This window comes from Gavialis gangeticus, unplaced genomic scaffold (genome assembly GCF_001723915.1).
Source record: "Gavialis gangeticus isolate Ggan-Ray unplaced genomic scaffold, GavGan_comp1, whole genome shotgun sequence".
Taxonomy (NCBI): domain Eukaryota; kingdom Metazoa; phylum Chordata; order Crocodylia; family Gavialidae; genus Gavialis; species Gavialis gangeticus.
Genome location: NW_017729029.1, coordinates 50,840,456 through 50,861,435, shown reverse-complemented (window position 1 = coordinate 50,861,435; position 20,980 = coordinate 50,840,456). Strand labels below are relative to the sequence as shown.

At 40.5% G+C, this 20,980-nt stretch overlaps 1 protein-coding gene and 1 long non-coding RNA gene across 2 annotated transcripts in view; one reads left to right on the top strand and one right to left on the bottom strand.

The window, feature by feature from the left end:
- The window catches only part of TENM1 (teneurin transmembrane protein 1), a 490,026-nt gene extending 486,570 nt beyond the window's left edge, over window positions 1-3,456 (bottom strand). The window contains exon 1 of the mRNA XM_019521566.1: window positions 3,184-3,456. Within this exon, the coding sequence (XP_019377111.1) occupies window positions 3,184-3,400 (217 nt within the window). The 5' untranslated portion in view covers window positions 3,401-3,456. The remainder of the gene's footprint in view (window positions 1-3,183) is intronic.
- Window positions 3,457-11,074: 7,618 nt separating this feature from the next.
- Window positions 11,075-17,552, top strand: LOC109300425. Its single transcript, XR_002098216.1, has 3 exons — window positions 11,075-11,085; window positions 15,349-15,355; window positions 17,469-17,552. It is a non-coding gene; the product is annotated as an uncharacterized LOC109300425 (long non-coding RNA).
- The last annotated feature ends 3,428 nt before the right edge of the window (window positions 17,553-20,980 follow it).

Below are 20,980 nucleotides of genomic sequence, written 5' to 3'. Positions count from 1 at the left end.
ATTGAAGAAATGAACTATTTTTAAAACAGAATAAAAGTTTTGTTTTCAAAAGAACAAAAACCAGAGCTACAAGAAATTCTGCTTTAGGCTGAGTAGACTCCTGAAGATGGCTGAAACCTTAAACTTGAAGTGAACTATAATATATTCCTATGTTACCTATATTACAGATTATAGGGAAAAGCTAATGAGAATTGGCTTCTTTTCCTTTACATGTCCCTTAGAAGCACAGAGAGAAATAAACCATTGTGAACAGACCGCATGCACTGCACAGGGCCCGACTTCTATTCGTATCTGCACTAGGAAAAAAAAAAAAAAGAGAAGAGTAAATCTACTGGCTTTAATGGAGTTACTGTAGATTTACACCAGTGTAAGCGAGAGCAGAATTTGGCCACTGTGCATATATTCCACTTCACAGATGACAAAAAAGCACCATGACATTTTCCTGACAGGACAATTTCCTGCCAGGACTTGTCAGCATGCCTTACATTTGCGTCTCTGCTGATAAGTAAAACTATTTCTGACTGTTCACATGAAATCAAAGTTGTGTGCGTTTAAATCTTCTTTCTTGGGAAGTTTAAATTTGCTAAACTCCAAGCATAACAAACTGCACTATCCATTTCTGCACTCTAAATCTAACTTTTCCCTCTAAACCTTATTGCTTCTTAGAGCTAGAACACTTCTAACTGCATACCTATAACAGAAGCTGAGCAGTTATAAAACCACAATAGTGAGAATCTGACAGCGTAAAATTGAACTGGTCTTGAAAACTGGACATATTGTAGAGCGTTTACCTGGGAAACACTTAATGAGGTTTAGTGGAATTTTGCTGGACTAGGAATTCTCACTTTCATTTGGACGTTTAGCCTTGTACAGTTATTTGGAGGGGATCTTATACAAGTTTCTCCATTGTACCTGCACTGCTCACGATCTTAATCTTTCCCACCTACATAAAAGGATCTTCTGCATGTGCCCAATTAAGAAGAGAAAATACCAAATCTTCCGTGAAACTTGTGAAAACCTTTTGTTTTCCAGTATTACTAATCGTGCTAATTATTGTCTACTGTTTTTTGTATTACCACATTTAGTAGAGTCTGATTCTTACTCTTTATTTGCAGCAATACAAATAGCATTCCTTTACAATAATACAGTTCTACCAACATGCAAGTGCCACAAAGTAAGATCCACATAGACTGCACATCCTGCAAGGAGTTAGTTATTTTTTCCTAACCAGAATCATCTAGGTGTTTCTTAGCAGGAGCAATCTAGCTGATGGGTTCTGCCAGTTCGATCACATCTCTTTCAATTATCAACTGTCATACTGTTCATACCAGTCTTGCCCAGAGTTAATTTACTAGGTTGCCAAGCACCATGAACAATACTAGACTGGGTCTGCCAGAAATCACATGGCTTTGGTCTGACAGGAATCACTTCATACATTTTTCTTGCCAGGAAAATATATTGTAGGTTTATCATCCTTTAGATAAACAAAGGAGCCTGACTATCTAAATGACTCAAAAGTCATATCTCTTAATCATATTGGCACATTACGAAGTCATATTTCAATCCTTTAGAGCACGATGCGCTTTGTTAGCAGAGTTTGACATCTGTCTACAACATTTTACACAACTGATATGTTTTGCCAGATTCCTATATCCATATTTGCAAGCCTTTCTGTGGAACAGGTTAAAGCTGCCGCATAACTACACTCTCTAACCCAGGGGTTGGCAACCCCTGGCACGCGTGCCAGATTGTGGCACATGCAGGCATTTTTCTTGGCACGCATGACTCTGGGTGGATGGCCTGCGCTGCCATAACTCCTCTGCCCCAAGGAATGCATGCACCCACCGCCAGCAAAGAGCTGGACCAGGGCTCTGCAAACCTCAGTGCAGCAGCATGCAGCCTCCCAGCTGCCTGCCACAGCCAACCTGGGATCTGGGCAGACCCCTGCTGCCCACCACGGAGCCCAGGCTGCTCGCAGCAGGCAGCCAGGAAGCTACAAGCCACTGCACCAAAGTCTGCAGAGCCCCGGCCCGGCTCGTTGCTGGCACTGGATGCATGTGCGCCTCTGGGCAGACGGCAGGGAAGGGGCCAGGGTTGTACTGCCGCAACAAGGATCGGGCCCCTTGTGGCTTCCCCGCCCCTGGCACACCAACAAGTTGAGGTTAGGGTGTTGCTGACCCCCTGCTCTAGCCACATAGGAGTCTTCACTAGTGGCAAACTTCTGATGCAGATATACAAATTATGTTCTTAGGGGCCAATCTGATTTCTCGGTAAGTTAAGAGGGTCCCTGCTCTCAGCAGAACTGATGCCATTTTAATTACATTATGGGGACAGGAGTTGGAGAGGCCTTGCTTAAGATGTACACTTGCACCCTGGGATCTCCCTGTACAGCACCGAGCGGCATCACCTTGAGAGCGAGATGCAGGTGACAAAGATATTGTACAAAGTGCTAAACAGATTGCTGCAGCAAGGAGTCATAGGGAAATACTGTGAACATTTCTGCTCTTCTCCTTCATTCTTTTCCACCCCGTTTCAGCTTTCAATTTACGTTTCTCCAAACACTGGCCTTTTCTAGCCTAGGTTCAAATGTCATCAGCGCTCAAATATTTGCTGTAACTTATGCCCACATCAAACAAGACAAAAAAAACAACCAACCAACCCACCCTTAACTGCTTGTTTTGTCCTCATAATACATTCTTCATCCTTTAGTTTGTAAATGACTTGGCTATTTGCAGGATTAGACAAATTTTAGTTAAGAGGATTGCTGCATGTGAATTCAAACATAAGCCTTACAAACGCATGTACAGATAACACGCAGCCTCAAAGCTGATTTGGTACCTGGAACAAATCCACACACCATATGTAAGAGCTGTAAATTACCAACCAGTAATCAAAGTAGCCCCCCACTTAAACAGGATTTACCAACGCATTTGCCATACTGTGGTCTGGGAGATACCATAGTAATTCTATATTCTTGGAAGGTAATAGCAGGAAATTACTTGAGAAAAATAACTGCAGTCTCTGAGATACTGGGTTGTAGAATCAGCTGTCAAAAGACAGCATTTTTTTTTTATGGTGGGCACTGCATACCTTTGAAAGCAAAGAGACTGCTTGCATGCAGTTGTACTTCTGTTCTCTCATGTTATTTTTCATAAATAGCAAAAACAAAAATCACCCATGTACCTTGAGCGGACTGGTCAACAGCTTTTCTTTTCCTGCTATGGCTGTTATAGTTCAGTCTCAGTTCTTGGCCATACTCGTTCAGAGTTTCTCGGGAGTCATAGGATTGTCTTTGTTTTCTCCCATCTTCACTTTCATCCGAAGAACTTGTGTAAGTTAGATCCACTTCGCGCTTAACTTTAGAGAGCGGCTGGTAGGGTTTGCAGTCCATCTGCTCCATGTCTGGTTATGTAGGTTCAGTCATGAAAACAAGGAATAGGAGCTCCTTATGAAAGTGGTCCTAGAAAAGACAAAATCCCATTTTTCACGTTACACATGAGCATTTAGGTCATCACAGCCAGATTTTACACTTCGCAAGGCAAATCCTTTAAACCACGTCAACGTATTAAAGGTAAATATCTGACCAATAGTTTTTCAAGAACCGCAGGAAAATAGCTTTGGGGAAAAATCCTTGAAACCAAATGAAATACTGCAAGACCATGCAACAGAAATGTTTTCCTATGCTCCAAGCACAACATTTTAAAATATCATTTCAGCATTAAGCTTAAGTGGTCAATATGGCTTAAAATTAATGGTTACAACTGATTTCTTTCCCTAAAGATGTTCATCTTTGTATGCTCTCAGATGGGGCAATCTGCTTGTTTGGGGGTTTTTTAACCCACAAAAGAGACGGGGAAGGAATGCTAAAGGAGGGTTTCATTGTGTAAATCAACACATACAATCAACCAGTTACAGCTTTTGACATTCTAAAAAGAAAAAAAAAAACCCCCCAAAACCCACTAACTGTATTTGGCATAAGATGGTTAGCAAGAAGAAGACCCCTAACACTGTACAATATTAAAACAGTAATAAAACACACCTTTTAAAGGAAACAAGTTTTTCAAACTATTGCTAGCTCATAGCAATAGAAGCATATTAGTATTCTCCAGTCAAACTTCTTAATTCACTGATGCCTTGGCTAGTTCCAGAGCCATTAAGTCAGGAGTTGTAGTTACCTATCCAGTGCCTAAGCCTATAATCTTGCTCTCGTGCCTCTGTCATTAGCTAGTAATTTTAGGAGAAGATTCATGGCAAAATACTGACAGTCATGGCACAGCAATTCACCTTTTTGAGAAAAAAATGATGCAACAAAAACAAGCATGCGAACATAAAAATGTTTATCTTGAAAATTTAACACTACAAACAGAAGCAGCCCATTACTACATAAAAGTAAAAGGCAGGTAATATTTTAGACCCTGGAGGTTATGGGAAAAATTTTGCTCAACAGGTTCAGCCTACAGCTTTTGGTTGATTTTGCACTGTTGACAGAGAAAAGCAAACTCTAATACTCAGCCTTACGGTTTAATACCCAACCTTTCTCAGCTTGCACTCTGATATCTTTTAATGTCATGCCCAATCAACCCCAAAATGTCAGAGAAATGTCTAGGCTCCAGAACCCCAAACCCTATTTGCTTTGGGGAAAGTTAGGGAGGAAAAAAAACCACAAAAGAGAAATGGGAAGGCATCTGCATCTATTTGGCAGAGTCAACAACTTTAAATACTACTGCAGCCGTCTATAGATCAAAAACCATTCCTGCTTTGCTCATCAGCCCCAGCACCACTCTAATGTTGAAATCCTAAAAAAGAAAGCAAAACAAAACCAAACAAAACACAATTAAAAATCCTGGGAGAGGGGTAGGAAAAGAGGAGTAACAAGAACCATTGGCATGGGGCACAAGAGGGGTAGAAGAAGATGAAAGGCAAAAAGAAGCCCTTGAAGGAATGAAAATGAAGAACCCTCTGAAAAAGGGAAGACGGAGGAGGAAAACATGGGGCAGACCGAGTCGCTAGCATGTAGGAGTAATGGAATGGGAGGGGGGGAGACAACGAGTAGGGGAGATGGGACAAAGGGAAATGGTGGCAGATAGAAAATACTCAGGATGATGAGGAAGGTCAAAATGGGGCAAGCCTACAATGAGATTCAGATGGGGCATGAGAGAATGAGAGAGCACAGACATCCTTTGTCATGGGGGAGTAGGCGAGGGAGGTTTTAGGGAGTCTCTGAAACAGAAGAGAATATGAGGTTGCCATACAGGAAGTTTTTGGGGGGGAAATGAAGTCATGGAAGGAAACTCAAGCTTGTGCAATGCACTTCATCTATTGAAGCAGCTCCGGGGTGTTTTAAAAAAAAAGTTGTTACTGTGTAAAAACGTACATTTCTCTGTTCACCTCTCGTACGCAGCTCAGAGATGCACAAAACCTGGTACTAGCCTCTCAGCACCTTGACCCTTCTCAACACATGCACGAAGGTCCTTATTGTGGAAGAACCTGGTGGTTGACCTATTCTGCAGTCTTCCCAAGGTGGATTCTGCTTGTACAGTTGTTCTCAACCTTTGTAACTTCCAGGCGCTCCTCCATAATGTTACTGGGCTCAGCAGTAGTTGGTTGAGAATCACCGAGCTACAACTTAGCTGGGGGAGGAGGTGGCAAACGAACCCGGCTGATAAGCACAGCTCTGTGGCTCTGTATCTGCCCACGTGGCAGAGCATGCCATGAACACCAACTACCACCTTATCTGATCTGAAGACAGGTGATAAATTGCTATTTCTAAGAAGTGGCAAAACACTTGATAAAAAGTTTCAGTGCGTAATATTTTCACGATACAAGAATACATGAGAAAAAAAAATTGATTCTTCAAGCTATTCTGGGGTTAAGAGAATCAATCACATTCAAATCAATGCTGAAGTGTTAAGATAAACCCTGCCACTTGTAGTTCGCGTTTTATACCTTCCCTGCATTGAAATTAAGGGGGAAAAAAAAGAAATAAGACTTCACTCGGCTAAAGCATGGCTTAAAACAATATTGCCAGGGTGTCTATACAGGTTTCTTCAAGTAACTGGCTTCTTTGTAACTAAAGGAAATATCCAGCTGATCAATATCAAGTTGACCTTGTCAGCAAAGTGATAGAGTCTCATAAAAGCTTACAGCCACGGTAAATGACCTTTGCATGAGTGACTTAATGCTTTCCTTCCCACACAGAATGATTCTTTCCTGACCTTTCTATCAGTGTGCTGCCATAGGAGATTTCTTTTTTTAAATATATATTTTAGGCATTAAAAAGCAAAAGATAATTCTCAACCATATTTTAAAACAGACACCACATGTAAGTTCAAGTCAGATTCCTAGAACAGAAACCATATGCAGCTCTTCATGGAAATGTACCAGCAAAACATTAAGAGTTATCTCAGCATCTGAAGAAAGAAAGTCTGGTGGGGGAATTTCACCATCTTGAAATACCAGAACAAACTTGCATATTCTGTGTGGATTCTCGCCGTGGTTTCGTATAAATGGTCATCGGAAACGACTTGTCACGTTCTACTCGCAACAAAGTTCTAGAAACCCAAGCGTCATAGCATAACTCTGTGGTTTATGTGACAGTTTGTCTGCTGTGGAGTTATGGGAATGTGGATACACTGACTGGCTCCTGTTTCAGGATAACTTTACTCTGTGCACAGCACTATACTATTCCCTATTTTCAAAAGAACGTCAAGGAACCTAATTTCTGTTCACTCGAACACCACTTGGAATAGATGCTAGTCAGGCCGCTATTTCAGCTCGCTCGTTTTAGAAAAAAATTTCCTTATTGATTACTACCATTACCCCGAGGAGATCAGCACAGCGACTTATCCAGTTTGTTATCCAACATCCATCTTCTATACAGAAGTTTTAACATATGAAGGGTACTGACTGCCTTCTGGCCAACTGTAATGCTTTCTGGGTGGGAAGGGAAGAGAGACAAAGGAAAGTAGTGCAACATTTTTGTGTTAATTTAAGACTTATACTTTGTTGGAGCTATTTAAGTCCCTGTGGCATTAAATTGTAAATGCAGTTATAATGACAACAGAGTAATCCAGAACCACTATTGTATGCACACATTTTGAGCTTGTACTTATAAGACAGCCTTCTGCCTCTTTTACTCTTCCCTCTCTAAGGGCAGGTCAAAGGGCATTAGAACACCTCATTCAACTTCACGTCAAGCTGAGCTGCGGTCAGAGTTTGCTTATAGTAGATGACAACTGACTGGAAGTTTTAATTGCTTTAAAAAAGGATGATGCATCTCCTTTCTTCATGTATCCCATCATCTGCTTCCTTATAAAAGTTAAGCTCAGCAGCACCTGAAAATGAACTAAAAAGAGTAGTTTCATGTTTGCTGTAGGCAAAAAGGAAGCCTGCCTTAATTCCAGAGGTTGCTTCTGAGATACAAAATATGAAGTCTAAAAAGCAAAAAAAAGAAAGATATTTAAAGAGAAAGTAAATAACCACTTTGGCGCAAACCTTTGATGTAGGCAATACCAGGAGAAAAAGAAAGCAATGATGTGCTGGGTACAAGATCACCAAAACTCTCTTACTGAGAACACTGGTTTACATAGTACCAGTGTTCTAGTTCATACATTACCCAGGACTATATATCTATATATATTTTTACATGCGTGTGTGTGACAGCAAGAGAGAGCACAAGCGTGCAAGGATGTGCCACCTGCACGTGGCATGTGTCACTTGCTCCAGCCTGCCCAGCATGCTCCTGCACAGGAGCAGCAGTGCCCTGGCGCATCATGCCACTCTGCCTCTCCAGACTCTGGCCCAGGTCCATAATCCTGGAGTGACCCAGCCAAACCAAGACTTATGATCACCCTATATATAAAACGCAAAAATGCAAAGATATAGTTCTTATTACCTAGTATTGCATAGCATAGTTACACACTATACTAACAATATAATATGCAACAGAGTCCTTGCTTCCGAGCCATTAAACTATTCAGAATTTTTAAATGAACTAGGAAGAACTGGAACAAGCCCACAGGGAATACAAAAATGGAAATATTTGGAACTGGATCCTTAAATGAATGGGCATCACAAATCATTTCAAGGTGACAATGTGGTTGAATTTCCTTGTGTACGAGAAGGTCTTTTCTGCACAAGCTAGAAATGAATAGCGAGACTTCTAATATTCAAGGCATGGATGAAGCCATGAATTACGTATTCAGCAGAGATGGACTTGAGACACTGGTATACCTGGATAAAACTCCAGATAAGGCAACAGGAACATCTGAATATACCATCCATTGCAAGGAGGAGAGATCTGAGTCCAGCATGAAGCACTAGAGCCAAACACTGTACCCGCATGCCAGGTGTTATGACATGGTGCTGCACCGGTCTTTGCATCAAAGAAAATTTGGTCACATTTTGCTGAAGGAAATTGAGAGGAAGCCAGGTGGTGGACATCCAACTTCACACGATCAGTGTTAAATGTTACATTTAAAAATAACATCAGGGTTTCAACCAAAACTTAAGTATTTCCAAACCATGCTTTTGGAGAAAAAGAGGGAATTACTATTTTTTTATGAGCATATATTAGTCCTGCCTAGAGGTGGAACTTAGTGCACATTAAGGAAAAGAAATGTATAGATAAAAAGGAAACTATGAGGGAACATGAAGGCTTAAAATTAAACACAAGAAAAACATGTAACGCTTAGGTACATCAGATATGCAGATGCCAAATCCAGCACGTAGGGACAGAACATGGATTTCACACGGTCCCTGGAGGGTTCTGGGTTTCTAACCCAATGGATGGATTACACTCATCCATATATGTACATTTTTCATCATGACAGATGCAAGATGGATTATCTTCACTTTACCATTTAATATCCTCCTTCATCTAAAATTAATCAAGGTATAATTTAATTCTAGCTAACAATATAAGTTAAAAATATTGTTCATTTTACCCAACAGAAATAAAATTGCTTAGAAAAACGATTTAGGTTGCAGTATTTTGTGGCATATGGCAAGTCTGTCAGCGAACTGAAAAATATGCAGTATGTCAGCTATTCGGCTGCGGTACATTATTCTTGGCCAACATGCACCTTTCATTCCCCTTGGAGAATTGCCACTGTATACAGAGCCCCACAACCCCCTAATGTTTTTCTTTGGAAAACTAGTTATTTGGTGTACTGAGTGTATTTTAGTGAAGACCACATAAAGGATCAGGCTTATTGAGCTGACACTATAGGTGGTCCAGTGAAATATGTGGCAGGTAAGCCACAATGTTTACTGGACTTTTTACGGAAAAAAAACATCTATATCTATCAAGTGCACAAGAGCTAACATAAAAATGGTGCTTCAGATAACTTGTATAACAGAGAAGCGTGTTATCTCAGCACTGAAGTGGCCAACATTTTAAGAAGTACCAATAAACCACAAACAATGAATGCTGCATGAAAGGAGAAAAGTTTGGATGAAAAACAACACTGAGGGCGGTTTTGGTTAAACCATGAGACTAACACAAATCATCTTGGTTTAAATGCAAAAAACTTTGCCACAGACTTCTTGTCTGAATGTGGATTTACCAATTTCTGCAACCCTGCTTCCAGCCGTAAAAAGAGGGATAATGCTTCACTTTTCTCAGACTTTAAAAAGGACACCTGCTTATAGGTAGCCGAACTCAGGTAGGGGAAGCTACCTGAAAAGCTATGTAATCCCTCCGGCCAGCACTCCTCACCCCTCTCATCCTGACCACCACTCTTCAGCCCTTGACAGCATCTCTGCCCAGGGTGCCAACATTTAAAAAGTTGCTGCTACTTATACTGAAAAATCTTGGACACATTCTCTCATTCACTTACTCCCAGGGAGGTAGGTTCAAAAAACAAACAGCGGGCACCTGAAAGTATTATGTGTAGACAGCAGCAGGATTTTGACAGAACCACCTATGGGAATGCAAGCTGAAACTACAGGGTAGGGACACCAATAATACATCCACTCAGGAGTTCCTGTTAGCTGAATATAATGCTGCAATGGTCCCACGGGCATCTCCCCGGATGTGTGGCCAAGGTTCACCCTTCTGTTAGGCAGAGAACCCTGGAGTGGCAGAGCTGGCCTAATTTATTTAATTATTATATTATTTATATAATTTTGAGGCACGAAAAAAAACATGCTGAAGGTGATTCTGTAATGTGCCTTACTTACACCCTTCCATATCTTTGGCCACTGAATCCAGATCATTGTCATGAGTTGGAGCAAACTATGCGTCCCTTCTCACTTAAATGACGCTAGAACTGTCAAGTTGCAGCCAAAACAGTACTTAAAATAACGTACTATCTCCAAAGTTGCTCTGCCTTCTACAACATACTACTTATCCCTGAGAAAAAAAACACCTTAAAAAAGAAACTAAAGAAGTGTCAAAACTCCAAAAAAAAAAAAAAAAGTTTTTCAAAAGGTAAAAATCTGGTTTCTAACCTTCCAATATTTTTTCTGATGTCCAAACTTTTGTACTTCAAAAAGACTTGGAACTGTGCAGGTCAGATTAGGCTACCCAGCTTGCACGTGCACGCTGATCTTCAAGGCAACGATCTCAACTCTGTGGCCAAAGATATGGAAGGGTATAAGTAAGGGCACATCACAGAATCACCTTCAGCATGCTTTTTTTCTTGCCTCAAAATTATATGAAAATAAATGCAACTGAACTATAGTTATTAGTGAGACTTTTTTCTTAGGCTGCTGGTATCATGTAATAAGCCATTTATCACACGTTCTCATATTTTGAGTTGTCACCACAAATGTCTTTTCTTTCCCTGAAGGCAATGCGTTTTATTTTACTGGTATCTTCTTAGTGTAGTAGACAACTGATTACCTGGCTAAATAAATCTGAAGTTGATTCATTAAATGTAAACCTCATTCAAGTGGTATTGAAATTCTGGACAGAAGTTCTCACATACCAATAAAGGAAGGATATACCTACTTACTCATGTGCAGGTGAGAGACAGAAATGGGACTGCATACTGCATTTAGGCAGGCATCTACCTCTAAGGTATACTGGCATATAAAAAAAATCACGTGGGCTGACAGATGTCGCAAGTACTGTAATCATTTGTACATGTCAAGAAAAATGAATTGTGTTTTGGCTATTTGTCAGCAATGCAAATTGTATGACCATCAAATTGAGATAATTGTTGTTTGGTTTCCTTTCCAACTGTGCGCTTAATTAAGAGGACTCAACCAACGCTAATTAGCAACAATGGTAATTTTTTTAACCCAATTTAAAAGATCTCGGGTTAAAGAAAATTGAAAAGAATGTACATGTGCCATATAGATGTGTACTCATTTTATTACATTATTTTTATTGACTTAAATGTTGCAGAACAACAAGGCTATTGTCTAAAGTTAATTTACAAAACATCAGTTCTCATGTAACATCCATTAAAGAGTTGAAAACTACTGTGTTCAGTTTTCCCTGTTACTTGGATCAAGCTTTGGTGCCTCAGCAATGCAGATTATAGCTGAGAAATTCATTTAAATTTTCATCCACCGTCCACTTTTGGATTAGAAGAAGAGCCCTTGATTCAGCAATGCATCATTATTCATCAGTTTGCTTAAGCACATACTTAAGTCCCATTAACTTCAATAGATGTTAAAAGCTTTGCTAAATTGTGGCCAGAGTAAATAGATGTACAAAAACCCCCTCACCTACTAAGTTTGCTTCACTTTTTAATTACAATTCTTCCACTATAATTCCTTATCCTTACCAAAAAAGAAGCGCAATACCATTGACAAATGACTAATCAGATCAGTGGCCCACTAGCCATCGTCTTGTTCACCTCTAAAAATAAATGAATGAATGAACGAATAAAACATTTCAAAACCTCTGAAACATAGCCTTAACTAACAGAACATGATGCTGTACGCTGCTGCATCACAGTCAACCTAGTCCCTCCTCCCTCTTTTTAGCTTTGTTGCCTCTTGTCCATAAACTGAACAGCTCTGGGGCAGTGGTGGTCTCAATGTCTTTTTGCAAAAAACTGCAGCTTCTGGGCACTACTGAAATACAAACACAGTAATCTTGCTGCTGACTGCCACATTCATACCTAGTCTACATTCATGGAGATCAGTGGTTACACTAGGGATGTATCCACTCTGGTTGCTTCAGGGTCCAGCGAACCTCTCAAGGATCAACAACAAAGTTGAACACTAATGTGTGGGCTTCTTCAATCTGTCTCTGCCATTTTGCATTCCTCATGGAGAGCGAGCTCTTCACCCCAGCAGTGAGCATGTGCTCAACCATTTTTTGTTTTCCATGATTTTTACCCTTCTCCTGTACGAAGCTCTACTACTTATTATGCAGTTTGGGCATATTCTACCAGATCAAAACTTTAAAAGCTTTTCAGGCATTTGAAGTGTTGAAGCCCTAACTGTTGGTTCACACCTCTAGGGACTGCTTGACCGTTTCTGCAACATCTGTACCACCTCCACTTGAAGTATCACTCAGGTTGCTATTTGTGTGCACGACACCATCATGTCTGAGAAGTGATCTTAGTGTTCCCTTTCTTCTTGCTTTGATGTCTGTCAAAGTACTCAGAATCGTTAAGTGCCATTGTTCTGACATGCAGCCCCTCCCTATGGACTTGTACCATATACTGTGAATCCCAGAACTGCTATTATTTGAGCTGGTGTCAGATTGATTTTCCTTCTGTTCACAATAAAGCTGTGATCTTGCAAGGCTGGAATTACTGCTGATTTATGCCTTGATTCCAGCCCTAGAGAATTAGCTTGTATCAGTACGTCACCTAGGAAAAGGAGACGCGAGTCCTCCGAGATCTCACTAGTGGAACCTTTGTTCTCATTGCGGTGGAGAGCCCAGTGTAAACAGTCTCTGCAAGAAATTCTTTCTGCAAATTGTAGGTGCTTTCTGTGGCAAAACTGAAAAGGTTAAAGTAGGTGTCTATTCATTTCTATTAGTCCTATCCATAGCAGACTTCTTGTCAGAGGTGAATTTAAAAGTTCCCTCCAACTAGTATGTGACCTTTTGGCACATTCCTATGGGTTCTTCAAGTGCTCCACAAAGAAAATGGTGTAAAGGGGTAGGCAGCGTATGGCATAACTGTTCTTCAGCTTCTTCTCAAATGGCCTGTGCACGTGGGGAAATGTATAGGGCTGATCTAAATCCCTAGAATAATACTGCTATAATTCTTGTAAAATGATAACTGTGGTACAATCATGCTCTTCAGTTTCTCTAGGAAGACCAACCCTTAAAAACTGAAATTCACCCCCCAGATTTTAAACCTGATCCATTTCTTCGCATTTGGAAGATTCTGAAAATGTCTTTCACTCGTTCTCTGTTTTTGTAAGTCTCTCATCGCCTTTGCATTAGGTTGCATCATCTTGTAACTATTTTCCTACAGAATATTACACTTACCCCTCCCTTTCTTTTTTCTGGACCTGGTGATCTTCCACAAGAATGCCATAGTAGTTTGGCATTTATTTGTATTTCAGAAATGTTGGCCTGGTGATTATTCCATGATGTCTTTCTATTACAGTTGCTTAGAGTTATAAACATACTCAATAAGGGCTGGAAGGGACCTCTGCAGGTCACTTAGTCCAATCCCCTGCCAGAGGCAGGATCATCCCTATCCAAACCATCCCATACAAACCTTATCTAACCTATTACAAAAACCACACAAAATTAACCCTGTCACACAGCTACAAGACATAATATCCTAACAGATAAACCAGAGAGGCAACAACAGTCAGTTTAAATATCCTTAAAATACAATGACTAAGTCTCCCTCTCCCTTTGCTGAAAGGACAAAATGAAAAGCTAGGTAACTTGTCTATCTTCCCCTTATGTACGCTTGCTTGCACAGTTCTAAAAGAATGATATGCTTTTTTGACATTGCCTGCTATAGTTTCATCTCTGAAGTTTCCACACATACTTATATTTAACTAAACCTCAGAAAAAATGACCCACAGTTTTCTGCCATGCATCTGGCATCATTTCAGTCATAGGCGTCTTCAAACTCAAATATTCTCTGAATATAAGGGAACATTTTAACATTTTTGAAATTTAGTTAAAAAAAATAAAAGTGCCTTTATGGATGGATTTCTAACCATGAACATATCTTTGCCTTTGACAGAGCTATTCTGAAAAAGTAGGACAGGACGCTGAACGTAATGAAGCCCTGGATACCTCAAAGTGCCTTCACAACAAGGCCATTTTCACTGCTCTATAGGAGAAACTTACTGGCAGCGGCGATAATTAAGCCAGTAGCTACCATAATTACTTGAAGCCAAGAGGAGTCTTTTCCCCCACCCTCGTTCAACATGGAGAGAAAAGCCCCTCATTTTGGATTCAAGTACAAGGCAAAAGGGGGACTGGTGTTGGAGGGGAGGGGCAGGGGGCTGCTGTGGCTCCAACTGGCCCCGAGCCTGGGTCAGTGCCAGAGTCAGAGCTGCGGCAGCCGCCCACGTGTTACTCTCACCTCCCCACACCACTCCTTACTGTCAGGTGCTACTTTAGCTCCAAACCCTCCCAGGCACCGAGCACATGCAAGCTCCGGCCCCCGCCTGGCCACATAGTTGCAGGGGCCCACATCCAGACAGAGGCCAGAGCTTACATGTGCTCTGTGCCCAGGAAGGAATGGAGTTGGAGCAGTGGAGGGGGGCTAGAGGGTGAGGCTGCACAGGGCATAGGCACCACAGGGGGTGCGGGCAGACTCCAGAGAGAAGACAAGTGGTGGAGGCTGTCTGTCCCCCCAAGCTGCTGCTGCTTTTCCTGATGTGGCTGGGGGAGGGGGGGAATTAACTTGAGAAAATCCTCCAATACTTAGATTCTATACTTCTAAGTATAACAAACTTATAAATTTTCCATGTCTAAAACCTAATTATTGGAGGTGGGTATCATCTTAAATTCAAAGTAGTCTTGGATTCAGGTACATGCAGTACTTCTGCTACAGTTTAGACCACCACCTCTTTCATTTTAAATGCATAAACCCACCTTTCCTTGACAGATCACTCTCCTGACTTCAGTACTGATCCAAAGCCCCTTTAGTCCATGAGGACTCATTTATGGACTGCATTGGGACTGAATCAGGTGACTGATTCAGAAACACACATTTTTCAGCAGTTTTAGTTTAAAATAAAAATCTTAAAGGGAATTTATGAATCTCTTCGCTTCAGTCATCAGTTTTTATACCTGATGCTTCAGCTGCTTTTGGCCATCGTGTCAAAGCATGCTGCTGCATTACATTCTCTTTAACCTCTACTTTGCTCTCTAACTAAATGCAACATTTGTATGTGTGACTCAATTCCCTTTTTTCAACTGAAGGATCAGAAGTGCAGAGCAGGGAGAAGAATGAGAAGAATACAGGTGAGAAGTGGCTACAATTTGCTGCATGTTTTTAATATTGTTGCTCTCATACTATATATATAAAAAAGAAAAAAAAAATCAAAGCATTATCTTTGATCTGGTATTAGGCTTGGCTGTCTTTCTGGTGATATATTTGTCCGCGGGGATATAGTACAGATGACAATTCAGATCATGTTTATTTTTATTTACTTTGGCGAAAAGGAGGACTTATAATCCACATTCATATATGAAACTGATTTTTTTGTACTCAACAAGAAAAACTGTCCCCTTCCTGTTCTTTCAGCAGACAGAGGATCCTTTACTATCTCACACATGTACATTAGAGTGCTTATCACTTCTACCCCTTCTTCCCAGTAAAGGAAAGGAGTAAAAAATTCAAAGGAAAAGAGAAGGTTACTTTATCATCATTCAATGGGTTTCTCTCCTGCAGCTCAGGTGACTTTTCATTGAAATTAAGTGTGGGCCTCACCTTCATATATGCAACCCCGAGCAAGGGTGCTAGAATGTGGCATGCAATAGCACGTGCACCTCGGGGTGGACAGCAGGGAAGGGGGCCAGGACTGCGCTGCCACAACAAGGATCAGGCCCCTTGCAGCTTCCCTGCCGTCTGCCCCAGTACGCCAACATTTTGCAAGTCAAGGTTGTATGAGTTTTTGGCGCTCTCCCCAAAAACGTTCCTGACCCCTGATATATGCCAACGCTTTAACTTTTTACAGGGAAGCTTTTATGAGTGTACCCCCCCCAGTTTGTAACATTGGTAAAACTTGCTTGTATTTCACGTGAGCTGGCTTAAATAGGAACATGTTACCCTCTGCACACTTTAAGGAGACTTCACTCTCGGTAATTAGCTGGCTAACTGAAACATTTTGTCCAGCGTGTAAAAATCCTAGCCTTGCTCAGAACTGCCCTGTCATCATATTCCTTACACAAAAATGCTACGCTAATGTTTCCCCCAGTTCTGTCAGATCATTAAGAGGATAAAAATGTTCCTCCACTGTCTTGTTTTATGCACAAGTTGACAACAAAGGAAGAGAGTTCACTCTGAAGAGCACAGGTGTTGCAACTGTCTTTTGGTCTTTGTGGATACAGCACTGAAACTGCAAAATGAATGTAGCTGTAATTTGCACAGGTTTCCCTCGCTTTATGCTGTACACGCGTTCCTGGAAAACGGTGCATAACTCGAATCCGCATGAAGGGAACCCACTTTACAATGTAACAAATAGGGATATGTTCCAAGACCCTCGACTGAACTGACCCCCAAACCCATTTCTATCACTTTTACAAGACAATTGTGGTACTCGCCAACAGCAGACAGTGCACACAACCACAGGACATTATCATAATGGGGATGGCAGCTACAGAAACACGTGTCGCGGACAACGAGCGAGGCGCACAGAGCCACACAGGAGACTAAATTTTGGTGCACTGCACCAAGCAGCTGACTGTGGGCTTCCATCACACTGATCGCATAAGAGTGAAGTTACCTGCATATAATGAATTTTTGGTATAAAAAGGGTCATCGCATAAGAGTGAATACGCACATACAGAACCTGCATAAAGTGAAGGAAACCTGTAATTGAATTAGTGGTTGCAGACCAACGTGTGTGTGAACTCCACCGACCTATGAGACTACAAGGCAGCAGGAAAGGGCGGGTGGCTATAATGGTTACCAACAGAACTTCAACAACTTTATAGTTAAATAAAGCTTTTTCTTTTCTTCTGAAGTGAACAAATCTTTACACCATTTACTATTTTATTTTATAAATGAAGACAGTCTAGGGGAAAGTGGTAACATTGATGTTTTTAAATTACAACTCATTTCATTTCATAAGTAAATAATGAATAACTTAAGATTAGCATGTTTCAGGGGGTATACTCTGAATTTTTGGATTTTAAACTTCATTGCAGAACGAGGAAGTTTTTTAACCTCCCTGCCTGCCATCTGACACCTCCAGGGAAGGAATTCTACCTGATCAACACATCAAAGAGCTACTCAGCACAGCTCAAAGATACTCTCATGGACCCAGAGGGACAATCTTCCATCTTCAGCTCCTTCTGTGCAAAAATGAAGTTTATTTCCTACCTACGGGGACGTTTTACCTTCTTGTACCAGCTACACTTTTCCCACAGCCTGACGAAGGGACTTTGATCCCGATAGCTTGCAGAAAAGGACAACTTTCTTGCCATTTTCCAGTTGGTCTAATAAAAGGTATCATTTTGGAACCAAAAGTTCTAGTTTTTTGAATGTCTTTAAGATTAACATGGAAGATATTCTACAACACTGCCAGCAGAATGTCAAGGCCCATAAATTACAAGTATTTGTTTAACTACTTTTACATGTACGGAGAGAGACAAGGTTTGAAAATGCATATATGATGGCACAGCTTGTGACAACTCTAAATAGAGAAGACTCAGATAAATAACGTCTCGTTAAGAAAAAGACATTGTAGCTTAGGGATCCCTTCAGAAATCCGCCCAACTTATGTGAACAGGCTGGAAGTCTTCACAGTGGGGAAGAAGGGAGTGATCACAAATACCCAAAGAGACTGAACTAAGACTACATTTCAAATGTCTCTTTCAGGAAAGAATTCTATCCCCTATCAAAAGGATTGTATCTCTAAGTTCAGGCTAATTATGTAGCTAACTATTTAGGACAGCATTTATTCAATATGAGAGCTATACTCTGAAAGGCAAGTTAATTGCATATTTTAAAACTTGTCCTAATCCTTCACAGAATCCTTTGTTTTAATCTCAAAAAAAATGTTTATAACATAGTCACCAATTAGATATTTACCTTATCTGGAAATAATTGCTATAATACCCTTCTAAATGGTAACTTGTAGAAGGTTTGAAGCTACAAAAATAGTAGAATTTTAAAGTCTCAAAAACTCTCTCAATTTAAATATTGTTATGCATTTAGCAAATGTAGGTCACCTATAAGGCATAATGCTAATAAGTACCTTAAATATCTTTTAAGGCAAGTTTGGATAATAGACCAAGATTTTTTTTCATAATAAAAGAAGAAAAAAAAGATATCATATTGAACATACATGTCTTCAAGCCATCTGCCAGTCAAACTAAAAACGAGTTCCTGAAAACTTTCGAGTTGTTCAGGTACCAATGCCAAAAGGCCTTGTTAATTATTTATTATAAATAACCTCTGAAATTCTTTGCATTACTCTGCTTAAGGACAGCAGTTAAAGTGCAAGACCTAAAAAGATTTGGCTAAAACAAGTGCCATAAACACTTTAAGTTAGGTCAATGCTTAGTTCTGAAGCTCGCCCTACCCAAGGATCTCGTCCCTGTCCCCTACATGTAGAACCTGCTTTATCCTCCGTCCAGGAAAATCATTTCATACTTTAGACATACATAAAGCAGCTCATTTTGCAGGATTCATGTCAGCATAAATGTTGTACTGGACAGCAGGATCTGTTTCTTATTATGCGGGATGTACATTTCTTGTACCGTGTTCTTTCCAAATGCTGACGCAACGTTTCTGGGTGCAAACTACATAAGTTAAACTTAAATTAAAGTCCTACAACTAAATATATATTGAGACATGAAATCAGGACCATTTTTTTTAAATCTACGCAATTTCTCATTTTCAAGGCTACATTAGCAGAAATCCACACTCTCATTAAAATAACCCAACATGCTCTTTCACCTGTGCTTCAGACATTGTACAAGCTTCCAGCAGAAACATGAGAAGGTTTTTGACCACAGAACCCATTCAATTTTCTTTTTTAGCCTTGTGGGAAATGACAGACCTGCCTGGGTCTAATCACTTGAAACAGGAACATTAAAAATGAAACTTGCTATTGAAAATAGATATTAGAGGGTTCTGGTTTACATTTTAGTACTAGAAATCCCAGACTTCTGTGCCCAGCAAGAAAAACCCTGCACTTAATATTATATTTTCTTCGGTGGTTAGAACTATATTGCAGGCAGCAGAGAAACCCTGCTCTTAGCAGCAGTTAGAGAAAGAGGGAAGGCGGTGTGCTACAAGGCAGAACCTGGTACCAGAGTAAGCATTCGCGACGGACTATTCCAAAGTGGCAGTTCGAGGGGGCAACTTGAACGAGACAGAGTCCGGCGGTTTCATTTTCCACCAGCTCAGGCAAGATCAAATATACAAGAGGCGTTTCAAGTTACGACAGCAGCGAATAATGTGTGCAACGGTTACTTAAAATCTTACCTTACATGAGCGAGCAGTTGGAAGATGTGATAAAACCACAAAGCACAGTGTGGGAAATGAGATTGGGCTTCCGACTGAAAAGGATTCCTATTAATTTTTAGGGCCAAATTATGGCTGCTCCAAAGTGCCTCGGCTAATTCCGTCCCTTCATTATACGAGCACAGAACCTTTTCAGCCAAGACATTTTGTTTTAAATAAAAACCTTTAGGATATGCTGCTTCTGCTTTACAGGTCTGACAAAAGGCCTGTTATTTTTACACTGTTCTCAGTCTATTTTCAGGGTCAGCGCAGTGACCCTTGAGTTTATTTATTGCTGAAATCAGCTGCAGGTTGCGTGTGTGAAATGTTACATTTCAATTCCTTGCCATGCTGTTTCACGTTTTACAGAATCCTCTCGTTGTTTCATGGGGAGAACAGCTGAAGATGAAGCAGGGTGCCTTCCAGCTTCTGCCCAGTTGTCCCATGAATATAACCAAGTATTCATGAAATCTTCCAGTATCCTGGCTGCCATGTAAATATACAAGAGCTCTCCGACCCTTACAATGATGGAACGAATTCAAGCAAGCAGCATGCATACAGGCATGCAAAGTATTTGTAAGATGCTATGGAGATAGTGGGGATTTGAGGTACTGCCCTGTATTCCATGACCAACTTGGCACTAAGGCTCATTTTGAGGGAAGAACAGGTTTTTGCAAGTTTGCTGTTGGAAAATAGGGACATTTTCCATTGAGAAAGTGCCTGCTTCTAAAAAAGACACATTTGTAAGTCCAAAGTTTGAAATGAGAACATCTGCCTAGTTTTGAGTTGGACATAGTGCTTTAGTCAAACACTACGGTAAAACATTAGAAGGCATGCCCAAAATTGCATGTAAAACCCCCAAACTTACTGGCTACACCCAGCTCTATTCTGACAGAAACCTGAATGCTACAAGTTATCAGATAATGTCTGCAAGAGACAATAAATGCCTAAGTGGCCAAAGTAACATAGGGCCAGAGTTTTAATGGTATTTTGGTGCCTGCAGATGGAGATATAATTTCTATTAGAGTCAATGGAAGGTAGAAGTTAAGTGGGATTTTTCTAAACCATCTTTAAGAATTAGATACCTTTATAAATAAAAGAAGCCTAAATGACATATAAAAAAGGGAGTTAGGAGCTTTTGGAAAATTAACTTTCTCCTTTAGTTTGCTATAGTTCTGTTGAAGAAGAGCCTGAATTCTCCTCTTTGCAACTGCCACATGATTTCTGACCACTCAGGATATTCATTTATTGTTTTTTTTTTTATTTAAGATGTTACAAAATTAAATCTGCTCCATTTTAATCATTTCATTTCTTTTAGAATCACAGAATCAGAGAGAAGCAAAGCTGGAAGGGACCTCAAGAGGTCATCTAGTCCAACCCCCTACCTAAGACAGGATCATCATTGTGTAAAT